Below are 27,644 nucleotides of genomic sequence, written 5' to 3'. Positions count from 1 at the left end.
TCTCAGAGCTGGTAAAGGTGCAGCTATTTGAATGGCTTTGTATACTGCAGGGTAGCTGCTGGATTTACTGCAGGGTAGCTGCTGGATGTACTGCAGGGTAGCTGCTGGATTCACTGCAGGGTAGCTGCTGGATGTACTGCAGGGTAGCTGCTGGATTCACTGCAGGGTAGCTGCTGGATGTACTGCAGGGTAGCTGCTGGATGTACTGCAGGGTAGCTGCTGGATTCACTGCAGGGTAGATGGTGACCTCAATAACTTCAAGTCTAACTTTACTTTCTCTCTGTATGTCACCGCTCCCCCTCCGCTGCTTATCCGTCTCTCAGTCTATGATCAGTATTTGACCTTCATGTTCAACATGATAATCAATCGGACTTTTCTAATCTCTCCCTGGTGAGATTGACACCACAGCTGAACGGGTTACATCTGGTTTTATATCCTAAGTTAGAAAAATCACACCTGAGTTTCTGAGTATCCCTTTTGGCAGCATTAGTTATTTTCATTCAGTCACCAAATTATTATAATAACCTACAAAAGAAAGATTACATTCACAGTATTTATTCTACGGTAGAGTATTTTATTTTAGATTCACTTCTCTAAATTATGGTATGTATTTTTCACATATAAAGCTTGAGCTAGTACAGAATGTTTACTCCACTGTTCTGTATTTCTGTTTAGCTTCTGTCTTATTTTTGTCTCGCTCTATTAGACTTATTTCTGCATCGTGCCGGCACCATTGTGCTTTTCTAATTGTATTGCTTGCATTTATTGCACCTCGGCTAGCACAGAACTCATTGCCCCATAGTTTCTCTTTCGTTTACTGTACATTTTACATTTCTATCTAATTTAAAACGCCATTCTTGCACACAGAATGTAACTCATATCCAATCCTTCTATATTGTGTTAGCCCTTCGATTGTGTTTTATTTGTCAGATAGTCTACAGACTTCCACTCTTTTAGTTCTGTTCTTCTATTTGGAGATGTACTTATTTTATTTCTGATTATGTGCAATACTTTGTTTGACATGCTGCTGCAACGAAAACATTTCCAAATGTGAGATTAATAAAGTATATCAATCTTCCTGCACTGTGGGAAGGAGCCTGGGTCTTTAGATTGGCATTGCTAAAACTATGCTATAGTTATTGTGCATGTGACCACTGAAGCCTTTAAAGTGTGATGGTAGGTGTTTCCTGGTATTGCAGAAGTGCACACAGACTAAACGCTGGTTTCAAATGAGCTGAAGTTTAGTCTGCCGTGTCACAGTGAGCCAGCGTGTCATGACACTCAGCTCCATATCTGCAGAAACTCAGAGGTCAGAGCCGGGCTCCATGTCAGCCTGTTCCTGATAATGAGGAACATCAAGACCTGCAGGGCTGCACTTTCTGAAACACCCTGAACAGATAGAGCACCTGTGGATAACGCATGGAAGAACACTTGAAACCCAGATGTTTGAAGGCAGTTTATGTCAGAATATAAATAACACCGTTATTAGAAAAGCATTAAGTAGTGCACGACATAACAGCAGGGGTCAAAGTGCATGATGGGATTAAATAATGATCCCTGCAGTCTCCTGGAGGGGGGGGGGGGAGCACTCACATTTTAAACCTAATTGAGAGTAGCAGTAGTACATTTAAAAAAACTCAGTTACAAAGGAAAGTTTTACAAGTGTTTTAAACAATAAACCACGGATAAAAAAAAGAAAGAGAAACAAAAGAACACCGTTACGTTTTAAAAAGAGGACACCATTTTCATCTCGTGTTGTGATGAACTATTGAAGATTCTCTTGTCTGGTGAAAAAAAAAGACATTCAAAAGGTCTTGAAGTCGTCTGAGCGCTGCAGGAGATAAAAAATATCCTCAGCATGTTTTTGGACACTGGTCTGCGTTTTCCATCTTGTCCAAACGCCCCCGACATCCTGCACTCTGATTGGCTAATTCACCCGAAGTGCATTTAGGAATGAATCCATTTCACAGTGTTCTAACAGAAAGTTTGACAGTGACTTCTGACACTCTGTTCTCAGTGATCTGACTTTAGGCTCTTAGTTTTTCAGGCTTGTTTTCAGGATTTCAGTCCGAATTTTGCCATCATCTGCTCGTACACGGTCCAGGCCATGGCGGCCATCATGGTCCTCCTCAGGGCTCGAGGTACAGCTCCTCTGAAGAAGCCCTGCAGTTTTTGCTCCTGAGAGAGAGAGAGGAAGCCATGATGGTAAATTACATGATATTTTTAACATGGTTGTAAATTCTACTGATGTTCAGGTGTATATCAGTACTCTGTGCCTCTACTGGGACATGTCTCCCTGCTTTAATGTTCAGAAAGCTCTTTATGTTCCTCATACTGCCTGTGCTGCAGCTCCTCTTTTCACCCTCTGTCTGAAACCAGAGCCCAGTCTGCTCTGATTGGTTAACTGGCCGGCTCTGTTGTGATTGGTCAACCGCTTAGAGATGTCCCGCCCCTTAGCCTATCACGTACAATGACCTCGAGTGTTACAGAGTGATGTAGAAGTGACCGTTACCCTGTAGATGTGTCTGATGGCCTCGGCCGTCCTCAGCTGTGTGTTCACCTGGACCTGAGTCTTCACCACGTCAGCGGGCTGCGTGATCAGAGAGGCCAACACGCCCGACGCCAGCCCACAGGAGAAGTTAGCGAGGGGGGCGGAGGAGGAGGAGCGGATCTCTGAAGGTGGAGAGGACAGAGGGGGTTTAATAAAAGTAATTACAGTAAAACAGAAAACAGGAATACATGTTATCGTAAGTTACGCTTCAAAGAATGTGAATATTTTTTAACCCGAGGGGAAATTTAATTTAGTTCAGTCTTCATTTTAGAACAAAACACTTTTTAAATATTTATATTAAACTCAAAAAGTGAAAATGTGCCATAAAAAATAAATAATGTAAAATATGATATAACAATGTTTATTAACATAAAGAATAAGTTATTTTTAAAGTAGAAATACATTAAGAAACATACTTTATATAAACATAATAAATGAGTATATTACAATACATATATACAGTGGGGCAAAAAAGTATTTAGTCAGCCACCAATTGTGCAAGTTCTCCCATTTAAAAAGATGAGAGAGGCCTGTAATTTGTATCATAGGTATACCTCAACTATGAGAGACAGAATGAGAAAAAAAAAGAAAATCACATTGTAGGATTTTTAATGAATTTATTTTCAAATGATTGTGGAAAATAAGTATTTGGTCAATAACAAAAGTTCATCTCAATACTTTGTTATATACCCTTTGTTGGCAATGACAGAGGTCAAACGTTTTCTGCAAGTCTTCACAAGGTTTTCACACACTGTTGCTGGTATTTTGGCCCATTCCTCCATGCAGATCTCCTCTAAAGCAGTGATGTTATGGGGCTGTCGCTGGGCAACGCGGACTTTCAACTCCCTCCAAAGATTTTCTATGGGGTTGAGATCTGGAGACTGGCTAGGCCACTCCAGGACCTTGAAATGCTTCTTACGAAGCCACTCCTTCGTTGCCCTGGCGGTGTGTTTGGGATCATTGTCATGCTGAAAGACCCAGCCACGCTTCATCTTCAGTGCCCTTGCTGATGGAAGGAGGTTTTCACTCAAAATCTCACGATACATGGCCCCATTCATTCTTTCCTTTACACGGATCAGTCGTCCTGGTCCCTTTGCAGAAAAACAGCCCCAAAGCATGATGTTTCCACCCCCATGCTTCACAGTAGGTATGGTGTTCTTTGGATGCAACTCTGCATTCTTTCTCCTCCAAACACGACGACTTGAGTTTTTACCAAAAAGTTCTATTTTGGTTTCATCTGACCATATGACATTCTCCCAATCCTCTTCTGGATCATCCAAATGCCCTCTAGCAAACTTCAGACGGGCCTGGACATGTACTGGCTTAAGCAGGGGGACACGTCTGGAACTGCAGGATTTAAGTCCCTGGCGGCGTAGTGTGTTACTGATGGTAGCCTCTGTTACTTTGGTCCCAGCTCTGCAGGTCATTCACTAGGTCCCCCCGTGTGGTTCTGGGATTTTTGCTCACCGTTCTTGTGATCATTTTGACCCCACGGGGTGAGATCTTGCGTGGAGCCCCAGATCGAGGGAGATTAGCAGTGGTCTTGTATGTCTTCCATTTTCTAATAATTGCTCCCACAGTTGATTTCTTCACACCAAGCTGCTTACCTATTGCAGATTCAGTTTTCCCAGCCTGGTGCAGGTCTACAATTTTGTCTCGGGTCTCCTTTGACAGCTCTTTGGTCTTGGCCATAGTGGAGTTTGGAGTATGACTGTTTGAGGTTGTGGACAGGTGTCTTTTATACTGATAACGAGTTCAAAAAGGTGCCATTAATACAGGGGACGAGTGGAGGACAGAGGAGCCTCTTAAAGAAGAAGTTACAGGTCTGTGAGAGCCAGAAATCTTGCTTGTTTGTAGGTGACCAAATACTTATTTTACCGAGGAATTTACCAATTAATTTATTAAAAATCCTACAATGTGATTTCCTGGACTGTTTCCCCCATTCTGTCTCTCATAGTTGAGTGTACCTATGATAAAAATTACAGGCCTCTCTCATCTTTTTAAATGGGAGAACTTGCACAATTGATGGCTGACTAAATACTTTTTTGCCCCACTGTAATACACACACACACACACACACACACACACACACACACACACACACACACACACACACACACACACACACACACACACACACACACACACACACACACACACACACACACACACACACACACACACACACACACACACACACACACACACACACACACACACACACACACACACACACACACACACACACACACACACACACACACACACACACACACACACACACACACACACACACACACACACACACACACACACACACACACCCTGAGGCAGCGCCGCCTTGGCCTGGCTGTAGAACATGACGTAGATCCCGGAGAAGGGAACGTCTCGGAGCAGCGTCGCCATGAGGCCGGAGAACAGAGCCGCTGGACCCTCCGTCACACACACACTGCGCAGAGCCCCCAACACACTCCTGTAGCTGAACCTGCCGCACTGAAACACACACACACACACACACACACACACACACACACACCAATAGTAAAATAGGGCTAGCTATGATGCATGCACACTGGCAGGAGTAAATACAAGTAAACGCTCCCTTTGATAAATCACAGATGCTCACCTCAAAGCGGGTCTTGATGACGGTGACCGGCAGCATGACGACCCCCGCCACAGCCCGGGCCCCCCCGCCCAGCAGCACCGCCTGCAGGGGCCCCGGGTTTCGGTCCTGGAAGAAGTGCTGCTTCACGGAGTAGTAGGTGCTGAAGTAGAGCCCGACCCCGGGGATGGTGCGGGCGAAGGACTGCGGGAGGAGGAGAGGAGAGGGGACGCTCAAAGCACGGCAAATCAACATCATTGGACATTTAAGTAAGACAGAAGGGGGGTGGGGGCGGTGAACTAACCGGGGAAACTCCTTTCCACAGTCCCAGCAGCCGCTCTGTTCGCACCACGCTCAGGAACACTGTCATCATCCCCACCCTGCTGGACCTGAGAGAGGAGCAGCAGGTGGGATTAATAATGGGACGTCATGAGTACCCTCCACATGCTGTGTTTGTGATACGATTAATACGGTGGAATGAGGATTAGGAGTCAGGACTGTGAGCAAATACCCCCCTATTTCCACTGATTTGTCTGCTTGAATCTCAATTCAGCCCTCACATTTCCCATCATGGAGGATTTGGAGTGACACACAACAAAGAACTTCAGACACAGAGAGGTTTAGATTCTTCATGTGTGTCCTGGGAGCAGTGTGAGGGTCCCGTGCCTTGCTGTAAGGCCCCTCGTTAATGCCCAGGAAGCAAACTAGCACCTTTCAAAAATCAGCCTTCCCTTTTGTCCGATCTGGGACTTGAACCAGCGACCCTCTGCTTCCCAGCTATACTTATTGAGCTACTGCCGCGGCCATATACACGTCTTTGGGGGTCAAAAGGCAAGAGAACATGTGATGCAAGCCTGTGATACTGATAACTAAGCGTGTGTGTGTGTGTGTGTGTGTGTGTGTGTGTGTGTGTGTGTGTGTGTGTGTGTGTGTGTGTGTGTGTGTGTGTGTGTGTGTGTGTGTGTGTGTGTGTGTGTGTGTGTGTGTGTGTGTGTGTGTGTGTGTGTGTGTGACTGACCCTGGCTGCATGCCACTCTGCAGGGTCTGCAGGCGGGTCTTCACCAGGTCCAGCGGCTGGAAGAGGAGGGTGGAGCAGGTCCCGCTGACGGAACCACACATGAAGGCTTTGAGGGCCGGGTGAGCCTGAGTGGGGAGGGGGAGAGACAAGGGGGGGGGGAGGAAGTTAAAGAAAGGGGAGAGAGGGAAGGATACAGACAATGCCTTTTAGTGCAGCTCTTAAACCTCCTCTAGACTTCCTGTTTGCTCAGACTGACAGTAACCCTCCGGAGAGGATGCCCCGAAAATGAGCGACAACAACAATGAGCCTTCTGCTTTACTTCAGAACCACCAGCTGGTTTTTAAAGCTCTGATTTATTCTGATCTCCTGCCACATTATGAACCACCCAGGACCCTCAGGTCTTCTGGGACGGGTCTGCTTTCCAAAGTCAGAACTAAACCTGGAGGAGTTCAGTTATTATGCTCCGAACATCTGGAACAAATCCTGCAGGTCCTTTCAAATCCACAGTGAAGACTTCTCTTTTTGCTGCTGCTTTTAATGAACTACTCATATCTCTCACTGCACTGTAACTTATATTTATGCATTTAATTCTCTCATGACCTCTTTGAAATAAAATGGGTTTCTGCTGCACTATTATAATGTCTTCATTTTTGTAAGCACTTTGAATGACCTTGTGTTGAAAGGTGCTATTGAAATAAACGTGCCTTGCCTTTAAACTACAAAAGTATAAACAAATTCCTCATTAATTAAACCTAAAGTTACATAAAGTGTAAATAACTCACCAGAGAAAGTTCCATAGCTCTTCAGGATGAGGAAGAAACCCCAAGTCTTCTGTTTTATGCTCTGCTGCTGAAACACCTTAAAGAAAAGTCAAATAGATAGCGGTCCTTCAGTGAAAAGTTCCTACTGTTATCAGCTCATCTGTGACATGCAGAGTGTGTCCTGCAATGGATCAAGGAGCGTGTGCTTCTTATTCCCCCCCACCACCACCACCCAACACACACAGCTACTCATTAACTAACCGGAGATCATGGTGCAACCTATTTAGAGTGGATCTGCTGCAGGCTACTCTGACTTATATTTCACGTGCATCTGAACACATGATGGACTAATGAAATACTGCTAATCTACTGGAGTGACTGTGGGGAGTGCGGTCGTCTTAGAACCAGAAGGTTGTGGGTTCGATCCCAGCCCGTGGAGTCAAGTTGTCGATGTATCCTTGGGTAAGAATTTTGTAGATCGACACAAGTATCTTGTAAATAAAAGCATGCATTGGTGGAATATTTGTGAGTTTACAATCCTTTCTTTTGCATTTGTAGAAGGAGTTTTACATTTTAATATTACACATTTAAACACGGATTGTGGATCTGTAGGGCACAGGTAATATCAAGACAACAAGTGAGCATCATAGTGGTTTTCTACTTTGACTTCAGTAACATTTTGGACTTTTTAACTCTTAAATACAACTTTTTAAAACTATTTTTACTCGACTAAAGGACATGTTCCCATCTCAGGGTTTTCTGCAGCTTACCTGCTCAAATACTCTGCAGATTCAGGACTCTGTTGCAGAGACTGGTGTCACAAGTTAGACGCCATTAGGTTATTTAACAGCTTAATCCTTCAAAATGTACCAAAAAAAGTTGAAGAAAACACAAAATAACACCCTGATTAAAACACAAAAAGCTTGTTTGAAATGCCTCTCGTGTGTTAAAAAGGTCTAGAAAGGTAAAACTAGGAGCACGGGCAAAACTGAGCTTCACTTGTCACATTGAAAATGAAAAGTGAACTGGAAATTTAAAACCAGCCGGTTCCGGATTGTTGACGCTGTGACGTAAGCCCCGCCCACCCAGGAGCTCCTGGTTTCTGATTGGCTAAACAGCTATGTCAGTATTAAAAGCGCAGAATTTTATAAAGTACCTTAGATATTAGATATAGAAGTCGGTGTACATTCGTTTCAATTATCCTGCTAGAACCAGTGAAACGGAAAAGCAACTGCAATGTTTTTTTGTTTTTTTGTGGTTTAACTAACTCAATCACGAGAGGATGTTTGGCACGAGGAGGAATTCCCGGGAGTAATTTCAAAATAAAAGCCCTCGTTCGGTAAACGCATGGATGTGTAAAGAAAACAAACGACACTTGACGTTGAAATTGCAAGAGAGAGGCCACAGAGACGGGCTTTAATGCCCTCCCAGAGACCACACTGATAAGACTAGCGTTACAGAGGGCTTTCCATCCATTAGCTTTATTTTGAAACATATTGACGGATCAATAACTCAAACACAAAACGTTTCACTCTTAACAACCACACTTAAGGTAGACGAGGAGCAACCTTATTTCTATCAAATCAATCTAAATTGATTACACCTTCTAAAAAATGAAGACATTACAAACTACAAACAAAACTAAATCTTTAAATAATAAAATAATGCATATTTTATTATTTAATGAGGATTTTCAATTCTGTACTTGAGGGAAACATACACCAGGACTTATTCCATTACGTGTAAAAGTCTACAATTCCATTAACTGGAAAGTAAAGAAGCATTATCTGCTAAATGTACTTTAAAAAATCAAACGTATCCCAATTCAGAATGAGAGCATTATACTCAGTGTATAGGCTGTCTCCTCGTGGTGTTGCATTTAAACATTATTCATTTCTGTATAAATAGAAGAGAAAAAGGTAGAAAAAGTTTCCTCTGAATTCCAGAAAAGTAGAAGTGAAAGTAATCACTCCAAAACTCTTTTAATTATAAGTGAACTACTTTCCACCACTGACTTCCTGAGACTACACATTTCTGTCCATATTTAAAACAAATGTAGTTTATAGGAACACACAAACTACATTCAGTCATTGTGGTTCCTAATGTCATGAATACAGGTGTGCAACAGAAGGCTGTCCTTTAAAATAAACGTTTGATATTGTTAAATAAGAGTCCTCACCTAAAGGTCTCCATCCTTGTTTTCTGTGGTGTCCTCACTTTGAGGAGAAACCGGTTCTGACTCGATTGTGTTTTGTCTCAAACTCTGACTGCCCTCTGCTGGAGGAAACACATCATGTCATAAGCAACAACTCCAGCCTCAACCAGACCAGACTTAAACCATGATTATATTTAACAACGTGTTCCTGGGAATTCAAGTGTTGAACGACCTTTGACATCTCATATATGAGCTGTTATTTCACAATGAGCTCATAGAAGAGATTTCAAAGGTCTTTTATTTTGAAAGTGTACATCAGCATGTCCTGATGTTCTCTCAGTTATAATGTGGAAGTAAATTATGATTGATTTCATTATTTGGTACACATTTCTTGATTTAAACTCCAGTATACATGAATATTGTATTTGTCATTGACAAGTAAGAGTAAGCGCTTTCATTTTGATCGCAGTTTTTACAGGCCTCTGCCATCCTATGCATTGCGGTAGAGGAAGGAGACTGGACTGGTTTTACTTGTTGAATATTGTGTAGTGTTCCTTTGCTTGAAGCAAGGTTTATTAAGTTGTTGTTTCATTCTGAAGTGTGAAGGTCAATCATAAATCATAAAGGAAGTATTGAAATGTGCGCTCTGCAGTTTCAGGGAATGTGTTTACATTTCCAAACAGTGCTTTTGTTGTTATGTGGTAACCAACGTTTGCACAATGAAAGGGTTTACATTCTGCTTCCTTATAAGACTCATGAGGGCGACCAACACTAACGAAGTACGCTACAATTACGAGGTACTTTAAATATTTCCATGTCATGCTACTTTATACTTCTGCTCCACTGCTATTACTTTTAACTCCACTACATTTAACAGCGATTTACAGATTCAGATAATAAACAGGTACATGTAGTTTCAGATATCCAGCAGCAGTGTATAACGTCCTTAAATGAGCCGTGATGAACACATCAATGCAGCAATAATCCTAATGAAGTCATTTCTTATATAGGAGAAATGAGCCGTTACTCTTAATAATAATGTTCATTTTGGTTCTTCAAATATACTTTAATGCTAATATTTGTGTCCTTCGGCTTAAGTCTGAGTATAAATGCAGCTCTTTCACTACGTCAGTGTGAAATAATAACAAAGACAGTGAGTAGCAGTTTAGAAAGCCTCTTTAATTGCAATAATACCAACATTTCACAACAATGATTCCAGAGGAGCAGAGAGACAGACATTACAAAAGAATTGAGATTTTTTTTTGGATTTCCTTTGCTGTGTTTTTTTTTTTAAGTGCGATCATTATTTTATATTTTATCAGCCGTTATTCCCAACAACACATTCCTCTCACTTCCCAGCAGTGTGAGCCGAAAGCACAGCCTGCGGGGTGGGGGGTAACGGCGTCGCGACAAGAACGTCCCCTACTTCCGAAATCTACCCAGCAACCGTGCTCTGTGAAAACAGTGCGAGTAATAAGACTTCCCTCAACACCCCCCCCCCCCCCTTTTACCTTCAACATAAACAAAACACTGATAGAGAGAAATGTAAAAATCAATGCATGTCCAGAAAATGAGAAACCCCCTACCCAGAATTCAGCTGCTGCATTAAGGCCTTTGTGTGTGTGTGTGTGTGTGTGTGTGTGTGTGTGTGTACTCATTACCACAAGTCTTTTTAAAACTGAATGCAGTGGTTTTTTAATGTCAAGGCTTTTTTTCTCAGTGCAAAATTAAGAAAATTTCAGCACAATCAAACGCCTTCCGTATTTCTTTTTTCTAACTTGAAATCTGCCTCGGATTTTTAAGTTTCCGCAAGAAATGTGTGTTACATTTTTAAGCCCAAAAGCGTAGTCACGAGTACTAACTGCAGCTAAATCAGGGAGGTAGATTTATCTCGTCTTGTTCGTGTGAACGGATGTGTAAATGTGGAATTTGTCAAAGTGACAAACCTTCCAAGAAATGTTAAAAATATTCGAAAAAGGCGGAAAAAAAAAAGCAAATACACTTTATTTATTCCACTAAAATATTTTTCATGATTTCTGAATCCATTTTATTCCTTTTTTAAATGTGGATTTTGTTTGTATACAAGCCGATCCATTTTTTATCTAATTCTGTTTGTTTTTTGGTGCACTTGTAGAAGGCGTTACACATTTACACTTTCATTTTTCACACAAATAGAGAAATCTACCTCCACGCTAAATCGATAGGATACATTTCTGCGTATAGACCTTCATTATAAACTGAAGCGAGAGCATAATAAAGCACTTCCATTCTTAACCATTATAAAAACTTCTGCATAAAATACATTTCTATAGACTGAGATATTACTTTGGTCCCCTTCCAGTAGATCGCTCTTCATTAACGAACACTTCTTTCTTTCTTCAATTAGAAAAATAGATCCTGAATCAGGACTACCATCATTGGAATGTTTCCTTACAAAAATATCCTTTTGTTTTTGTTTCCCAGAGAACGAAAAATGAAGCGAACGTAAAAATTTGGCCCAAAAATAACGTGTGTGTGTGTGTGTGTGTGTCAGCATGGTAATGTCCCGAGTTAACTGTGTGTGTTCAGAATGCATAGATTGTCACAGGACTAAACCAGGAGGAAATCTGTTTCTCTAGATGTGTGTGCGTGCGTGTGTGTGTGTGTGTGTGTGTGTTTTTGTATTTTATGACGCGGGTGTTTTTATGATGACTCGGGTCTTTAAGGCTTGGGGGACTCGGGGGTCTCGCTCTTGGTCTCGCTCTCCTCGTCGCTCTCGATGCCGGTGCGAGGGACGGTGCGGCGCACGGTGAACGGGAGGTCGCCGCGCCTGGAGCGGAAAGAAGACGACAGATTAAACCTCAAACACCAATCTGCTTTAACAGCAACCGTTTCCTGAGAGTCACTCTGTCGTTTCTCACCTGAGTTTGTTCTTCAGGGTGCTGACCTCTCGGGTCATGGAGTCCGCTGACTCCGTGGCGTCCTCCAGCTCTCGCTGCAGTTTCCTCCGGTTGGCGTTGGCCCGCTGCGCCTCCTCCTCCGCCTCCTCCAGCTGACGCTTCAGCTGCTTCATGCGGGAGTTCAGCTTGTCCACCTGCAGGGAGAAAAGGTTAGACTTGGAACTGATATCATTCACCCAGAGGAACGCTGTGACGGTGAAGCATCCTCTGACCTGGTCCTTGTACTGCTCCGTGTTGCGCCTCTCGTCGTCCACCTGCAGGATCACCTCCTTCAGTTTCTTCTCGGTGCGTCTCACCAGCTTAGTGGCTCCCTGCCTCTCTCTGAGAGCAGAAACACAACGTCACGCACCGAGTAATGTGATGGTTATACCGTCTACCTCAATGAAAGTTTGAGATGTTACTTCTGAGGAAACAGCACCTTTAATATATGATTTCAGATAAAGCCGTTACCTGGTCTCCATGTCCAGCTGCTCCTCCAGCTGAGCCAACTTGGCCTCCAGGGCGGCCATGTTGGCCTTGTACTTGGACTTGACGGTTCCCTCCAGCTCCTGTAGCTTCAGCTTCAGCTCCTTGTTCTGACGCTCCAGTTGACAGCGAGCGCCCTCCACCCGCTGACAGGTGCTGCGCTCCCCGGCCAGCTCCACGTTCATCTGGTCAGACTGGGAAAGATAGAGAAGTCAGACTGCTGTTTGATGGACATGTTGAACATTAAGCGTCTGTTGTCCTGGTGACAGAGAGGGACAGAACTTATATGATTCAAATCTAAAGGAGACGTGTCTGCTGTTCGTCCACAGACCTGCAGCATGGCCTTCTTCAGCCGGTCGTTGGTCAGCTCCGTGTTGCACTGCTCCTCCTCCAACTCCTCCTCCAGCTGAGCGATACGAGCCTCCAGACGCCGCCTCTCCTCCACCACCTGAGCACTGGGGGGGGGGGGGGGGTTGGCTGTCAACATCAGGCCATGCACTAAAAGGACAGTTTTGCTGTTTAAGAAGGGTTTTAGGAGGTCTTACTTCTTGGTGGCCTGGCTGTTGATCTCATCCTGCAGCTCGTCTCTCTCCTGCTGCGCCTGCCTCTTCACTCGCTCTGCAGCTGCCAGCTCCTGCAGGGGAGGAGGGAGGAAAAGAGTTTCAGTTTGCATCAGAGACAGGGAGGTTACAGAGGAGGCTGCTGGAGGGGGGAGGCGAGCATGCTGACCTCCTGCATCTGCAGCATCTCCGCCTCCATGCCCTTCAGCTTCTTCTCCGTCTCCTTGCTCTGAGCCAGGATCTCCTCTCGGGACATGCGAGTGTCCTCCAGCTCTCGGATCAGGTCCTTCATCTGGGCCTGAGGACACAAGAGGAGTCAGTTACATGGGGGAATCATTTTAACCATTTCACTCTAGTTTCTTAATTATTAATGTGATGATTATGAGAGGTAATCCCAGTGTCTCACCTGGAGTTTCTTCAGCTGCTTCAGGGCCTCGTCCCTGTTCTTGTTAGCCATGTCGATGCCGACCTCCAGCTCCTTCAGGTCCAGCTCCAGCTTCTTCCTGGAGGCCACGGCTGCAGAGCGCTGCTTCCTCTCGTCCTCCAGCTCCATCTCCATCTCCCGCACCTGAAGGAGCAAGAAAATTAACTTTAATTATTTCAATTAAATGTAGTTTAATTATAAGGATATCCTTTCCTCTCTCCTCTTGTTGTCATTATGTGTGTGACTTATGCTTGTTGTAAAGAAATATAGTAATATTTTGAAAAAGAAAGTCCCATAAAAAGGCACTGGTGGTCCAAAAATATTAAACTTAATAAATGAATAAAAATACAAAACAAATCAGAATTTAAATAATAATTCATTCTCTATGCGTACCTGTTTGACCAGCGCTCTCTTCTTCTCCTCCCCCATCTCGTCTCTCCCGGACAGGTCCCTCTCGTACTGAGCCTTCATGGCCTGCATGTTAACCTCCAGACGCAGCTTGGCGTCCTCGGTCCCCTGCAGCTCGTCCTCCAGCTCCTCCAGCTGCGTCTTCATCTCCTCCAGCTGCTGCTCCATCGCACGCTTGGCCTTCTCCAGCTCGTGCACCTGCAGGACGGAGCGGAGAAATAGATTTGTGGGATTAGAAACTGATCTCCGGTCAGCACGCGCTCCCCCTGCCCCCGTCACTACGCCGATACTTACGCTCTTGCCGACGTCGTCCGTGGAGGAGACCAGGTCCTCCATCTCGGCGCGCAGCAGCTTGTTGTTGCGGTCCGTTTCCTCCTTGAGGTCCATCAGAGAGTCCAGCTCGCGGGTCAGAGCCAGAGCCCGGGTCTCCTTCTCTCGGGCCTCGGCCTCAGCTTTGTCTCGCTCCTCTGCATAACGGGCCGAGATGTTCTTCTCCTCAGCCAGCATCTACAGGAACAGGACAGGGTCAGAGGTTATTCTAAAAAGGTCAAACGTGCCTTTTTTAAGTCTTTAATAAAAAAAGCAGTTTATTTTTTTACATAGAAATGTCCAAATCTCACCGCAGAGTTTTTATGGATAAAATAAAATAATTCAAAGATGAAAACGTCTTCCTACCTGGTCAAACTTCTTCTGCTTCTTCTCCAGGTTGGAGACGATCTGGCGGAGGTGGTCCTGGTCCACCAGCAAGTCGTCCAGCTCCTGCTGCACACGCGTCTTGGTTTTGTCCAGCTTCTCGAAGGCGGCACATTTCTCCTCCAGGCGCTGGTTGGAAGCCTCCAGGTCTCGCTGGTATCTCTTCTTCGCCTCCTCGGCCGTCTCCAGAGACCCTGCGTCCTGCTCCACCTTCTTCTTCATCTCCAGGAGCTGCAGGGAGAGAAGAGGAGGAGGAGGAGTCAATGCTGGGATGTAGAAACAGTCATTCTGGGTATTATTTCAGCTTCTCTTGGCTTTTTAAGGACTGTCTTTGGATGTTTTTAAATGTGACAAAGTGTTTTTTTGCAGGTATTTATACTTTGCGTTTTCTAAATATGCTGGATAATTAAACTTTATACAAGTTAAAGAAGTTACATCAATGTTTGTACATGCATTATTTATTAGACCATTCAATCTGTTTGCAACCAGGATGCAGCGAGGTGTTTGTCTTTCTGTGTTTCCAGAACGAAACACATTTTATTCACATTATTTCACTGATTATTATTTCAAATAGTATGTGCTTTGTTCTAAATAAAAACATGTTCTACAGACACTATAGATAAAGCAAAAAACATGCCTTATTGTACGACTTTAATCCGTTTTTGCATGAAAGAAAAAAAAGGAGTTATTATCTGAAGGAAACAAGTCGCTAGATGACAGTCCGAGTGTCTTCAGGTGTTGTGTTTCCTCTCACCTGAGCCTGGACGGTCATCAGCTGCTTCTCCACGTTCTTCTTGGCCTCCTCCTCCTCCTCCAGCTGCTCCCTCAGGTTGTTCTGCTCGTCCTCCAGCTGACGCAGACGGGTGCTGTTGGACAGCTTCTGACGGGTCTCCTCCTGGAGCAGCTCCTATTGGAGACACAGGGACATGGAAAGATGAATTATATGTAGCAGCAAGGATTTGACTCAAAAGTCTTATGTGTGAGCTTCAGTGTGTATAATAAGGACACGCAGGAGAGTATAACTTGTAACGTGTGTGTGTGTGTGCGTGTACCTGAATGTCCTGCAGCTGGGACTCCACAGCAGAGCAGTCTTTAGTGGCCTTGACGGATTTTCCCTCCACATCACACAGCACAGCGCTCACGCTCTCCAGTTCAGCCTGGAGACACGAGAGAGAGCGTCAGCACGAACCCAGAGGTGCCAACATATAAACTCACTTTCTGTTTTAAGACGTATGGAAGGTCGTACCTGGGATTTGGCCAACTTCTCGGCCTGCTCCAGCCTCTGGCGCTCGCTCTCGGAGAACTTGAGCTGCAGCTCCTGCACCAGACTCTCTGCCTTCTTCCTGCGGTGCTCGGAGTCTCCCTTCCCCTGCATCAGCGTCTGGGCCTCGATGGCCAGCTCGTTCCTTTCCGACTCCAGAGCCTGCTTCGCCTTTTCCATGGACACTTTGTTCTGTGGGGAACAGGGAGCAGTGTTAATGCCATCTTTAGGGAGAGATCAGAGTGGATAGATGAAGGGTTTTGAATGTTCCTTTACCCTCTTGGCCTGCTCCAGCTGCTCGTTGAGCTCGTCGAAGGCCTGGCTGTGCTTCTGCCTCATCTCCCCCAGCTGCTGCTCGTGAATTTTGGCCTCGTCGTCCAGAGTCTTCTTCAGATGAGCCACCTCGGTCTCACGCTTAGTCCTGAGAGGCGGAACAAAAGGTTCATCTCAAGGCTCAAAGATAAAATAATGACTCAGACTTTGTAGGAAATTACCAGTTTTAACGGCATATTTAACATTGTGCTCACTTGTTTAAATTGCCTAGTTCGTTAAGTTTGAGTCAGCAAAAGCAGACCATTTCATGAGCAATAAGTAGAGGGATGTGTAGTTTATACATCTGTAATTTCACATAGGGATAGAGATCCATTTTCAAGTCCTCTTCTCTTCGAAAAAGATGAAAGCTATAACCAAATGCCCACTTCGCATGGCTTATTAATATAGTGCATCATCGGTCTGCTGTACCTGAGTTCCTGCTGGGCAGCGGTGGAGTCCAGCGTGTCCTCCAGCTCCGTCTTCAGGGCCTCCAGCTCCTCCCCCAGGTCTCGGCGGTGTTTCTCCGCCTTGGTGCGAGCCTGCCTCTCCAGCTCCAGATCCTCCTGCAGCTCCGACAGCTGAGCCTCCATCTCTCGGATCTTCTTCTGGGCAAGGTTCTTCTGAGCCGCCTCCTCCTCGATCCTGAGGGGAGGAAGAGAAGGTCAGAGAACTTTGCAATACTGACAATTACTCAACAAAATAAAGGGGTCACACAAACCTGGCCAAAGCAGCCTGTAGCTCCTCCTCCTTCTTGGCGAGTTGAGCGCGGAGCTCGGCGATCTGAGCCTGCAGCTCGGCGATCTGGTCGTGGATCTCGTTGAAGTCGCCGTCCAGCTTGCGTCGGTTCTTCTCAAGCTCCTGGCGCTGCTTCTCCTCCCTGCGCAGGCGGTCTGAGGGATGAAAAAAGAACAGGGATTTAAAAAGGGAGGGAAAAGGAAGATGCAGAATGTCTATCATGCAAGTGTTTGTTCCTCCTCCTACCCTCCAGGTCTGTGATCATGGCCTCGTGTTTGGTCTTGAGTTTCTGCAGACTCTTGGATTTCTCCTCCTCCTCCGTCAGGTTGGTGGTGAACTCAGAGATCCTCTCCTCCAGCAGCTTCTTCTCCTGTGTTCACACAATAAGCATCATGATTCATATCCTCAGAAATGATTTTGTTTAAGCTCTTCTGATTTCACAAGATGTTCAGCTCTTGTTCTGACCTTGTTTAACTTGCTGTTCTGGTCGTCCAGCACCATCACGTCCTCCTCCACCTTCTTCATCTTGGCCTCCAGAGTGACCTTCTCCAGCTGGAGCTTCTGCCTGGCTGCTTCCTCCTCGTCCAGCTGCTGCTCCAAGTCCTGGGAGGAGAAGCATGGGAGGAAGGTTAGCAAGGAAAACCCAACAGCTCTACAACTCAACCTCCAATAAGAAAGGGGATAAATGAGGCTCTTCTCTTCTGACACGGTCATGACCGTCTGTGCTGAAGAGATAATCCAAAAGGATGTTTACTTCTCATCCCATATTCAAATCATAGAATTTCTACTTTCCCTTTAGCATAGCATCTAATTCCATGTTTGAAATGGGAACTTACCCCGATGTTTTGCTGCATCTTCTTCCTCTCGCCAGACAGCTGGGCGGCGCGCTCCTCCTCCTCCTCCACCCGGGCCTCCAGGTCATGCAGGATCTCCTCCAGCTCCTGCTTCCTGGCCGCCAGACGGGCTCTCATCTCCTCGGCCTCGGCGCAGAGCTCCGTCTCCGCCTGCAGCTGCTCCTGCAGAGCCATCTTCTCCGCACTCAGCTGCAGGTACGCAAAGACATGATTACATTTCATCTCCAAAGACTCGACTTACGATGAGCGCCATAAACCATAAGGATGCATTGGTTTGGAATAGTCAAACCAACTGTACCTGGTGCTGTTTCTCCTCCATCTCACGGAGCTGCGTCTCAGCGTACAGATGCTTCTCCTTCACCTTCGACAGCTCGTCGTCCTTGGCCTGCATCTCCTCCTCCTGCCGGCTCACCTGCAGCAGAGGCTTCACCTGGGGACAGAATGGAAGACATGACGAGAGTTAAGAAACATACTTTAGAAGACAATATGCTGCACAATTAATTAAGTATGAGGTGATGAAGGAGCCCGAGGATCACCTTGGTGAAGAGTCTCCACCACTGCCAGTTCCTGAGCTTCAGATACGCGGCGCAGTTCCTCTGGATCACCTTCATGGCCGTCAGCTGCTGCTGCCTCTTGGCAAAAGCCCTGCAAAACAAATGTACACATTAAGACACTTCAGACTTACATGCAGTTCAATGCAAAGGACAAAATAAAAGGCAAATATGTAGAAAAGACCACATTTTAACTCTAATTTATGTTGATAACAATATTTTATGTTCTATCACTAATTCTTACTTCAACTTCCTTTGATATAATATTTTATTCTATTTACTTTTCATTTTATCCACAATCTTTACTTTATTCTCACTTTAACTTCTAATAATACCTGTTTTTATTCAAGTGTTAAGTATCTTTATTTGTATTATTCTAAAAAAGGAGCAGCTTTCACATTTTTCCCACCGGGATAAATAAAGTATTCTGATTCTGGAAAGTCTTCTCACTTGCGGGCCACGTATCCTCGGCACCAGGCCTGGAAGCTGATGATGATGTCGGTGATCTTCATGTCTCGCTCCTCCTCCAGGTGAGCCAGGACTCCGGCTCTGAAGAACACTTTGCTCTGCCCGATCCGGTACAGGTTGGGGTCCAGCTCCAGGCTTTTGATCTGCAGGGGCAGAGGAGGCACTGAGTGATGGTGTAATGGGAATAGTGGTTTTAATAAAGTGATAGCAACAGATGTTAAGCTGCAACTAAAAATGCTGAGCTAGTTCATTTGTAGCTTGCTTACCATGAGCACACAGGCCTGCTTTCCATCCATGAAGCCCTTAGGGATGGAGTTGGGGGTGAGGATTTCATACCTGGAAAACAAAAAGGGGGGTTGATGAGTTTATTTTTACACATAGAAATACATACTAGGATCGGTGGGTATCTCTTCTTCTCTTACCTCTGTCTGAACTCCTGGAAGACGATGCGGTTGGGGAAGCCCTGTCTGCAGATACGGATCCCCTCCAGCACACCGTTGCACCTCAGCTGGTCCAGAACCAGATGGGGGTCCAGTTTACCGGCCTGAGAGAAGGGAGAAGAGCTGATTAGGATCTCGATTCAACAAAGAGATTTACAACAAAAAGTATGGAACCAAAATAACTAAAACAGACAGACCTTAAATCAGGAACTTTTTAAGGATTTGAAAACATATTCCAGTATTTCTCGGGTACCTTCTTCTCGTGGTTGGGGATGATGCAGCGGACAAAGTTGGGGTTGGTGTTCCTCAGGGTGGCCATGAGTTTGGACAGCTGCTCTTTGTACAGCTGGCCCACGGTGCGGAACATGCCTTTACGGGTCTTGAAGGCACCGGGCATGTCGGCCATGGAGACTTTATCCAGACCCACGATGCGGTCCACTGAAAGAAGACAGAAGTGTGAGAAACCCAGTGGATCTTAATTCAATCATTTTAAATATTTAACCAGGCAAGACAAAATGCATGTCACAAGGAGGAATGAATTTATGACCAACTGTGTCTCCATTTCCTCTCGGTACACCAGGAGAGATAGAGCTTTATAAACCAGTGACACACCACACACACAAACACTGAGTGAATGCAGAGGGAAACGGGAACCAGGAGAGGAGTCACAGTGAAGGGTGGAGAGAGAGTACACACCATGACAAAAACAAAGAAAAGTGTGGTGAATGGAGGGGCTGGTTTGTAGCTCTAAGAGAAAACTGTGTGTTTAATTAAAGGTAATGTGTGTGGGGAACTGTGATGGGACGCTGTGTGTTTTTGGAAATTCCGATTATTTCTTCCACATTATCACTTTTTCCTAAAACTTCTGCCTTTTTTTTTCTTCAAATGTCTGACTTTAAAACAATGTCCCCCTATTTTCTCACTATTCTACCTCCATCTTCATGTGGCCCTAATCATCTTCTTAAAATAATTCACACTTTTTGTCTCAATTTCTTTTCCTTTTTTATTTTCTCTTTAAACTTTAGATTTTTTCAAAGTATTTCTTCAAAATTATCACTCTTTTCCTAAAAGATCTGACTTTTTAAAAACATTTCTAAATGGTGAACTTCAACTAAATCTAATTCTGCCCTAGTATTATTTTTTAGTATCGGGATGATAGTGTGATTCTTGCCATGTCAGATAGGTGTCGTACTTTAGTGGTTGCAGTGGACATGTATTTTTTGTGCTGATGAAAAAACCAAACCACACCAAACCCATGCAGTATATACCCATCGCTGCAGTACCCATGACCACCACCAGGAGTCCCCAAACCACGCTATTACACAGAGGGAGAGAAGAAGAGTTCAACGATGGAGCAACAAGTGGTTAGGATGACCTGGATATTTCTGACTGCACAAACAGAAGGTTAAAGACAATAAAAACAAACAAACAAAATCTTTGAAGATTCAGGAGAAGTGGAGGAATCGTCAGAAAACACACGGCAGGAGAAGAAGGGGAAATAAATGAAAAGAAACCTCGTCACCTGAGTCTGAGTCTGAGTGAAGAATAGGAAAACGCTCATAAAAATAAGCTCTCTGACAACTCTGTACCTCTGAGACCCCGTGAAAGAAAGAACGACGGACAAAACGGGGAAGAAGTGGATGAATGGGGTTTGAGAAGGAGAAAACAAAGGTCCAAACACCAGACAATGACAGAGAAAGAAAGCATGATGAAAGGCGGAACTAAATGAAATATATTCCCACGTTGAAAACTGCCCCCAGAGACACAGGGACTTCTGGGTGAACTCTGCTTTAACTCACCGTCCTTCCAGAGCTCAGACACAAACTTGTCGGTGGACTGGTTGAGCAGTGAAGCCACGTTGTCGTTCAGAGGGTCCATGTTCTTCATCAGCCACTCGTCGGCCTTGTAGTCCACCTGACCAGAGACATCAGGCAGCGGTCAGGTCAAGTATTAAGTAAGACTGAAGGTGTTTGCATGTGTCACGGCTTCCTTCATTGACTTTCTAACTTTGTTTATGACAGTTTACCTTGCCGGCGTAATGGATGACGCAGAAGTCGGCTTCGTCCTTCAGTTTCTTCGGCTTGAAGAACTTGGGGTGAGTGCCCTGCTCCTGGAGGACCTTCTCCACAAAGCTCTTGTCGGTGGCTTTGGGAAACCAGCACTCCTCATCCAGCAGGGCGAGGATACCGGGGGGGCTGGCCTGCACAGGGGAGGGGGAAAGGTGGATATTCAGGCACGAAATAGACATGCTATAGCTGGCTGGACAGGTGTGTGATGTCTGCAGGACGTACGGGTTTCTCGATGAGGTCGATGCAGGGCTGCAGGTCGAGGCCGAAGTCGATGAAGCTCCACTCGATGCCCTCCCTCTGGTACTCCTCCTGCTCCAGGATGAACATGGTGTGGTTGAAGAGCTGCTGCAGCTTCTCGTTGGTGTAGTTGATGCACAGCTGCTCGAAGGAGTTCAGCTGGAAGACACAGGAGCAACGTGTTTAAGAAGACTGCTGATCGACAGAGACGGACTGATACCGATTGACCAAACGTCTTTACCTCAAAGATCTCAAACCCGGCGATGTCCAGGATGCCGATGAAGGAGGCTCCCTGCCTCTTGGTTTTGTCCAGAGCTTTGTTGATCCTCATGACGAGCCAGCGGAACATCCTCTCGTACGTGGCCTTGGCTAAAGCCTCCACGGCGAACTCCGCCTGCTCCTGAGTCTGAGCTTTCTGCACGTAGTCTCGGCCCACCTTGATCCTGGGGGACAGGATGGCCCGGGTGAAGTCTGTGACGTTCATGCCCATCAGGTGGCTCACTTTCTGGGCAGCTGTGGCACAGGAAAGGTGGAGAAGGCAGGGCGATGTTTATTTAAAGCGTGCATTTTAATATAAAGCAATTCAAAGAACAGCGGGACTCACCCGACCATCAGCAGTTATTTTATATTTCATGCACATTTTTATTTCCATTTAATTACATACATTATTTTTAAATGGTGAAGTATTCAAAACATTTATTGCACATTTTTTAAGATTAAATCATGATTTTCCTTTATTTTCTGATTATTTTATATGCACATTTGTCTTTATTTTTATCAAGATATTTACTGTATTTTATCCTTAAATTGATCAAATTTCCATACTTGTCCTTTTGAGTAAAGAATTTACTCTGAATAGAAGTTTAAAACAAGCTAAAATACATTACATATTCAGTTTAAGAGACGAGTAGTTATCTCATTTATTAAAAAGGCAGAGGAAAATAGAAAAGGCTTTTGTCTTGATTTAAAATAAATTCTGACGTACCGGTGTTGTCTGGCATGGAGGCCTGGTCCGTGTGGCGCTCCTTCTTGAAGCTCATGTTTCCGAGCTGCAGCACAGAGGCCACCACCTTCAACAAGCCTGCACACAAACAACAAACAGGAGCGTCAACAAGGTTTCAAGTTGCAGGTAAACACAATAAAAGTCTCACTCCAGGAATAAAGGTTGATTTTGGGGTAATCTGCCGTACCAATCTGCTCATCCTCGGGGATGCTCATGATCTTGAAGGCCTCCAGAGTCTCTGTGAACAGGTCCTTGTCCTGCTGCCCGGGAATTGTCACGTTCCCGTTGGAGAGGAAGCGGTAGTTGTTGTAGTTCTCCAGGAGGAGCTCACCTGAGAGAAAAAGCATGGTTGCAGTGAGTCAAACGGCAAAAACCCTTAACAGAAGGCCGTCTTTTCAGAATAACGCTGCAAATGCTCTCAGAAAGTCGTGCGTTCCTTACTTCGCAGTTTGTCCCCTGCCCCCGTGAGGAGGTAGTAGAAGATATGGAAGGTCCTCTCGTCTTTGGCCTGGCGAATGGCACGGGATTTCTCCAACAGGTCTAGCAGTCATTACGTCAAGGACAAGTTCTCCGACACTATCATGGCTGCAATCAGTTTGTAATATATCAAACTCCGGCTGAAATTTTACCCCAAAATGCCCTAAACACAAGCCAACATCCACTCTGATGTCTTCCTATCATAAGAGACCCAACTCGTTTGATGGGTCAGTATTTGGGATGCATGTTCCTCTAAGTTTTTATGTAATTTGGTTCTAGGAGTAGACTCTTTATGAACACAAACACATTGTTAGAATCACTTTGAATGCTGCACGCCTCACACAAGGTCGGTTAAAAATAGTAAAGAGTAGAAAGCCTTTACAAAATCTCAAAGATATTTGGATATACTGAACATAAAAGGGAAGCAATGACCGTACGAAGGATACAAGTTTCAATATTGGCCCCAACGATGTAACCGTTGACATCAAAGTTGATCCTGATGAATTTTCCCTACAGGAGGCAGGAGACAGATTAATATTTAGGAATGGCGTTTGGATAAGTTAAAGAAAAAGTCTGGATCAGAAGACGTAGTACTCACGAATCGGGAAGAGTTGTCGTTTTTGACGGTCTTGGCGTTTCCGAAGGCTTCCAGGATGGGGTTAGCCTGCAGCAGCTGCTTCTCCAGCTCCCCCTGGTGGAGAGGAACAGAACAGCAAGGCAAAAAATATATAAAGTACACGTTCCATTTGTTTAGTGAATCATAGGGAAGAGTATTAGGGCCAAGCATAAGGGAGTACAGAATGAGGAGGAAGGTTTTTAAGATGGTATTATTGAGTATTATTTAGCATTTTGAGGATAAAGTTGAAATGTCAAGAGAAAAGACAAACTTTATTCTTAAAATGGGTTAAAATTTAGTCTCCATTTTTTATTTCTTTTTTCGATAGTTCAATTTTTTTCTTGACATTTCAAATTTATTTCAGACGTTTTGACTTCCCCAACACTTTCTTTTTTCATTCATTTAATTTATTTTTTCTTGACATTTCTCACTTTAAAAAATAAACAATCTGACTTTATTCTCTAAATGTATTTTTAGTGGGACATTTGGACTTTATTCTTTACATGACGATTTTATTCTCAACATTAACTCTTTATTCTACACCTTTCAAATGTATAACATATCAAATATTAAATAGTTAAAAATTAAATACAAATGAAAGTAAATTTTCCAATTTATTCTCGACTTTTTTCCAATTTACTTTCCCCATTTTTGCAACTTCAAATATACTTAAAATCTTGATTATATTCTCAAAATCCAAACTCTATCCACTTCATTTCCCCCTTATGCCTGGCCCTAATGCTCTTCTGCTAAACCAGTATTATTCTCAACAATGGATCATCAGATCTTCGCGACAGATTTACTGTGAGAATCTCCTTCACATCTGTTTTTCATTTAATTAACAGATTATTTAACATGCTGTAGGAATTACCCACGATGTACTTACGTCTGAGGAGAAGGGAGAATGCGGACAAAACATGTCAACATAAAGTGATAAAAGGAACCATAAACACACCCGAGCAACACACAGACACACACCCAAGCATTTCATCCCCCACACACAAAACGTCATGTTAGTGCAAACCTGCAAACACCCAGAGACCCATCACCTGAGACCCAGAGGAGTGAACGCCACACAAACCCACGCTCCTTCCTGCCGAAATATAACCTTCAACCTCTTCTTTCTGGCTATACTGGTTTTGTTTTTTACTCAACAATAAAGGTTTGCAGATCACTCAAACATATCTGGCAAAACATGGATGACATCAGCAAGAAATCCTAAAGGGAGTGCTGCTCTGATTCACATGTTAGGCACAAAAGTCTGTCATATCTGTGTCTTTCATTAAGCTTTTCAGAATTTTCTAGTACAAGTTGACCAACTGAAGGCCCTGGATTATATATATATTTTAGGGATGACCAGCGTCATTCTTAAGGGACTTTAAATGTAAAATCAACCTTTGAATGCGAACAAAAGGAGTATTTTATGTGTAGATTTAGATTCCTGTGTAGGGTCGTTGGTAGGGTCCAGATGTGTAAAAGAAAGAAATGGATGAAAATGTTCTTTCATTTACAAAAAATGCAATAATTATGATCTCTAATCTGACGCCATTAAAGCACGTTACATTTATTGTATTGTGGTTTTAATTAGTTTGATCTAATCTGATCCTGGTGCATGTTGAACACACTGAAAAAAGCACGATGAAACTTTGGACGCACAGAGTAGCGATACAAAATGATGAAAAATTCAACCAGACAAATATACAAATAAATATCTTTGAGACCAAAAATGCTGTGTATTTTCTCAGCATAGCCCCCCCCCCCTTATCCTTCCATTGTCTGGCTGAATTTTTCACAGGAACACGTTTGGCTGCCACTGATCTGCAAACAAACTTCCTCCCTGCTTCCTATTGGCTGCCGAGACATCTCACCTCTGCCCCTTCATACAAAGTGACTCCCAGCGAAGGGGAAGGAGAGGGAGGAGGGTGAGGGCGGGGGAGGAGGAAGGTGATGACAGAAGCAGGTGGGGGGGTGGGGGGGGAGAGCGAATGGAGGGAGAGAGTTAACTCACATGTGACAGGATCGAGCTGTTCTGTTGATGGGAAGAGAGAAATACAACCTCAAAAAAAAGGGATGATAGATGTGGTTTTCATCAAACCCCACTCTGGAGATTCATCTATCACAGAGCCAGATAACAGTAGAGCAGCTTTCCAGACTCTGAGGTAATGTCAGGCTGTTAGGCTGAGTTTGACTCCTGATGAAAAGACAGTAAAATCCACCTTACCTCATCTCACATGAGGTAAGTAAGGCCTGTGGTAAATATTAGATATGAGAGAGCCAGGAGACTTTAAAAGCTGTACTGAGATTATAATTTGATAAACTGTGAAGTTTGGAAATGAAATAATATTTAGAAATAATAATAAAAGTCATGTCTTTGATGAACGATGGAAAAAACGGGCAAAAGATAAATAAAAATAATATTTAAAAATAATAAAGTTCATGTTTTTGATGAAAGATGAGAAAAATGGGCAAAAATAATAATATATATAAACAAAAAAATAATACAAATAATTATATATGTCATGTTTGAGATGGACAACGGGCTATTTAATAATAATTAAATACAAATAACAAAAGGTCATGTTTGGAAGAACGATGAGAAAAATGGGCAAAAATAATTAAATTAAAAATGAATTAAAAAACAAATTATAATATAAAAAAATATATAATTTAAATACTCAGGATTTAATAGCTATTGTTGTTGTGGGATGGAAATATATGCAATGGGGAAAAATAAATAAATGAGATCCAGAATATGATGAAATAATTAAATACATCAATAATAATAATGATAATAATAATAATAATAATAATAATAATAATAATAATAATAATAATAATAATAATAATAATAATAATGATAATGTTGAATTGTATTCTATGTTTAAACTGGATTTCATTATGTTGTGCATGCCCTGTAAAGATATTACTTCCTAAAATGGAAATAAATCAACAAAAGCTGTAAGAAGCTGCACTACTGTTCATCTGGCTGTTAAATCATTTTCCTTTGATGGCAGCTCGACCACAGAGGAGTCTACCTACTGGATTACAACTCATGTACACACAATCTAGTGCGCATACACACACACATTGATATCACACACTTCACAGTCACAATGAAAGAGGATGTCTAACAACAGGGGAGGGGAAATGTCGTTCCTCACCTGAAAATGAAAATCAGTGAGAGACGGAGGGAGTAAATGAATGATAGAGAGTGACTGGAGGTAAAGGCGTGTGAAGAGAGGCAGGACTGACCTGATCTTTCTTGGTCTTGTGAGAGGAGGCAACGTGAGCCAGATACTGGATCACCTTCTTGGTGTTCTCCGTCTTACCGGCACCGGATTCTCCTCTGTGAGACAAAGGGAGTCAGGATAATTACGGGAAGAAGAGGGGGATCTAAAAACGCAGGACAGTGACTATGTTTTAAAATACGTTTGGGACAAAAATCCCAATTATGTATTTTTTTTCCAGTTATGTTGAACTCCTCTTGGTTTATATTTATTTAATTAATTAGCATGAATGAATTACATTTCTTCAAAACCAACTACTGTTATTATATTATTATATATATTATTATCTTTCTTATTTCAGCCATTATAAAGTAGTTGAACAGTTCTGTTTCATTTATTTTCTGAGAAGTAACTACTACAAATGATCACAAATGAAAAGGTTTAAAAATAAGGACTTTAATACGCGGTTTAATAATTATAATAGGCATTTTGTGATGTGGACATTAGTTACTCACGTGCAAAGAATGGACTGGTCCTCACGATCTGCAGAAAAAGATGCAAATGTTAAACATGTCACCCTCTGCAGAAAAAATGAGCCACGTGAGCATACGTTATCACCACAATGCAAACAGCTCTGGACTCGGTACAACAGGAAGTCTATTGGCCACAGACAGGAAATCCACATCCGGCTTCCTGTGACTGTAAAAGGGCGCTACCGGGTTTCAAACTAACCAGCCAATTACCCTCCGCCTCCCAAAATGTGGTCTGAAATCTCCAAACATGGAGAGAAAGAGCTCCAATGGAACAGACGGGGAGTG

The 27,644-nt window shown here is 43.6% G+C and overlaps 2 protein-coding genes across 3 annotated transcripts in view; both read right to left on the bottom strand.

Annotated features, from left to right (window-relative positions):
- Window positions 1-1,441: 1,441 nt before the first annotated feature.
- Window positions 1,442-7,940, bottom strand: LOC134877699 (mitochondrial glycine transporter A-like). Its single transcript, XM_063903294.1, has 8 exons — window positions 7,703-7,940; window positions 6,954-7,029; window positions 6,172-6,296; window positions 5,458-5,542; window positions 5,178-5,357; window positions 4,876-5,044; window positions 2,513-2,673; window positions 1,442-2,178 (listed from the first exon to the last, which is right to left on the bottom strand). The coding sequence occupies exons 2-8, from the start codon at window positions 6,966-6,968 to the stop codon at window positions 2,056-2,058; spliced, it is 858 nt and encodes a 285-aa protein (XP_063759364.1). The 5' UTR covers window positions 6,969-7,029; window positions 7,703-7,940; the 3' UTR covers window positions 1,442-2,055.
- A 2,305-nt stretch (window positions 7,941-10,245) lies between these two features.
- Window positions 10,246-27,644, bottom strand: part of LOC134878206 (myosin-9-like) — a 34,420-nt gene continuing 17,021 nt past the window's right edge. The window contains exons 4-41 of one of the 2 annotated variants that reach the window (XM_063904094.1): window positions 27,342-27,369; window positions 26,852-26,945; window positions 25,608-25,628; window positions 23,582-23,674; window positions 23,430-23,493; window positions 22,948-23,046; window positions 22,694-22,837; window positions 22,489-22,584; window positions 21,745-22,016; window positions 21,489-21,662; window positions 21,224-21,397; window positions 20,997-21,111; window positions 19,451-19,635; window positions 19,180-19,301; window positions 19,024-19,093; window positions 18,740-18,900; window positions 18,275-18,383; window positions 18,037-18,168; window positions 17,721-17,927; window positions 17,350-17,487; window positions 17,131-17,254; window positions 16,868-17,039; window positions 16,579-16,791; window positions 16,114-16,258; window positions 15,823-16,029; window positions 15,629-15,733; window positions 15,331-15,483; window positions 14,559-14,807; window positions 14,178-14,390; window positions 13,869-14,081; window positions 13,458-13,619; window positions 13,221-13,349; window positions 13,037-13,125; window positions 12,823-12,946; window positions 12,477-12,685; window positions 12,239-12,347; window positions 11,988-12,160; window positions 10,246-11,896 (exon numbers count right to left, since the gene is read on the bottom strand). In XM_063904094.1, the coding sequence (XP_063760164.1) occupies window positions 11,788-11,896; window positions 11,988-12,160; window positions 12,239-12,347; window positions 12,477-12,685; window positions 12,823-12,946; window positions 13,037-13,125; window positions 13,221-13,349; window positions 13,458-13,619; window positions 13,869-14,081; window positions 14,178-14,390; window positions 14,559-14,807; window positions 15,331-15,483; window positions 15,629-15,733; window positions 15,823-16,029; window positions 16,114-16,258; window positions 16,579-16,791; window positions 16,868-17,039; window positions 17,131-17,254; window positions 17,350-17,487; window positions 17,721-17,927; window positions 18,037-18,168; window positions 18,275-18,383; window positions 18,740-18,900; window positions 19,024-19,093; window positions 19,180-19,301; window positions 19,451-19,635; window positions 20,997-21,111; window positions 21,224-21,397; window positions 21,489-21,662; window positions 21,745-22,016; window positions 22,489-22,584; window positions 22,694-22,837; window positions 22,948-23,046; window positions 23,430-23,493; window positions 23,582-23,674; window positions 25,608-25,628; window positions 26,852-26,945; window positions 27,342-27,369 (5,396 nt within the window). In that variant the 3' untranslated portion in view covers window positions 10,246-11,787. The remainder of the gene's footprint in view (window positions 11,897-11,987; window positions 12,161-12,238; window positions 12,348-12,476; window positions 12,686-12,822; window positions 12,947-13,036; window positions 13,126-13,220; window positions 13,350-13,457; window positions 13,620-13,868; window positions 14,082-14,177; window positions 14,391-14,558; window positions 14,808-15,330; window positions 15,484-15,628; window positions 15,734-15,822; window positions 16,030-16,113; window positions 16,259-16,578; window positions 16,792-16,867; window positions 17,040-17,130; window positions 17,255-17,349; window positions 17,488-17,720; window positions 17,928-18,036; window positions 18,169-18,274; window positions 18,384-18,739; window positions 18,901-19,023; window positions 19,094-19,179; window positions 19,302-19,450; window positions 19,636-20,996; window positions 21,112-21,223; window positions 21,398-21,488; window positions 21,663-21,744; window positions 22,017-22,488; window positions 22,585-22,693; window positions 22,838-22,947; window positions 23,047-23,429; window positions 23,494-23,581; window positions 23,675-25,607; window positions 25,629-26,851; window positions 26,946-27,341; window positions 27,370-27,644) is intronic. The other variant, XM_063904095.1, reaches the window with a different exon arrangement.

The sequence above is a fragment of the Eleginops maclovinus genome, chromosome 16 (genome assembly GCF_036324505.1).
Source record: "Eleginops maclovinus isolate JMC-PN-2008 ecotype Puerto Natales chromosome 16, JC_Emac_rtc_rv5, whole genome shotgun sequence".
NCBI classification, from domain to species: Eukaryota; Metazoa; Chordata; class Actinopteri; order Perciformes; family Eleginopidae; genus Eleginops; species Eleginops maclovinus.
This window is presented reverse-complemented; position numbering and strand designations above follow the sequence as displayed.

Excerpts from the sequence above, each read along its gene's own strand:
- LOC134877699 (XM_063903294.1), bottom strand. Across the intron at positions 5,358-5,457 it reads TGTGGAAAGGAGTTTCCCCG|TCCTTCGCCCGCACCATCCC; the intron begins GTTAGTTCACCG and ends CTCCTCCCGCAG. Across the intron at positions 2,674-4,875 it reads CAAGGCGGCGCTGCCTCAGG|AGATCCGCTCCTCCTCCTCC; the intron begins GTGTGTGTGTGT and ends CTCCACCTTCAG.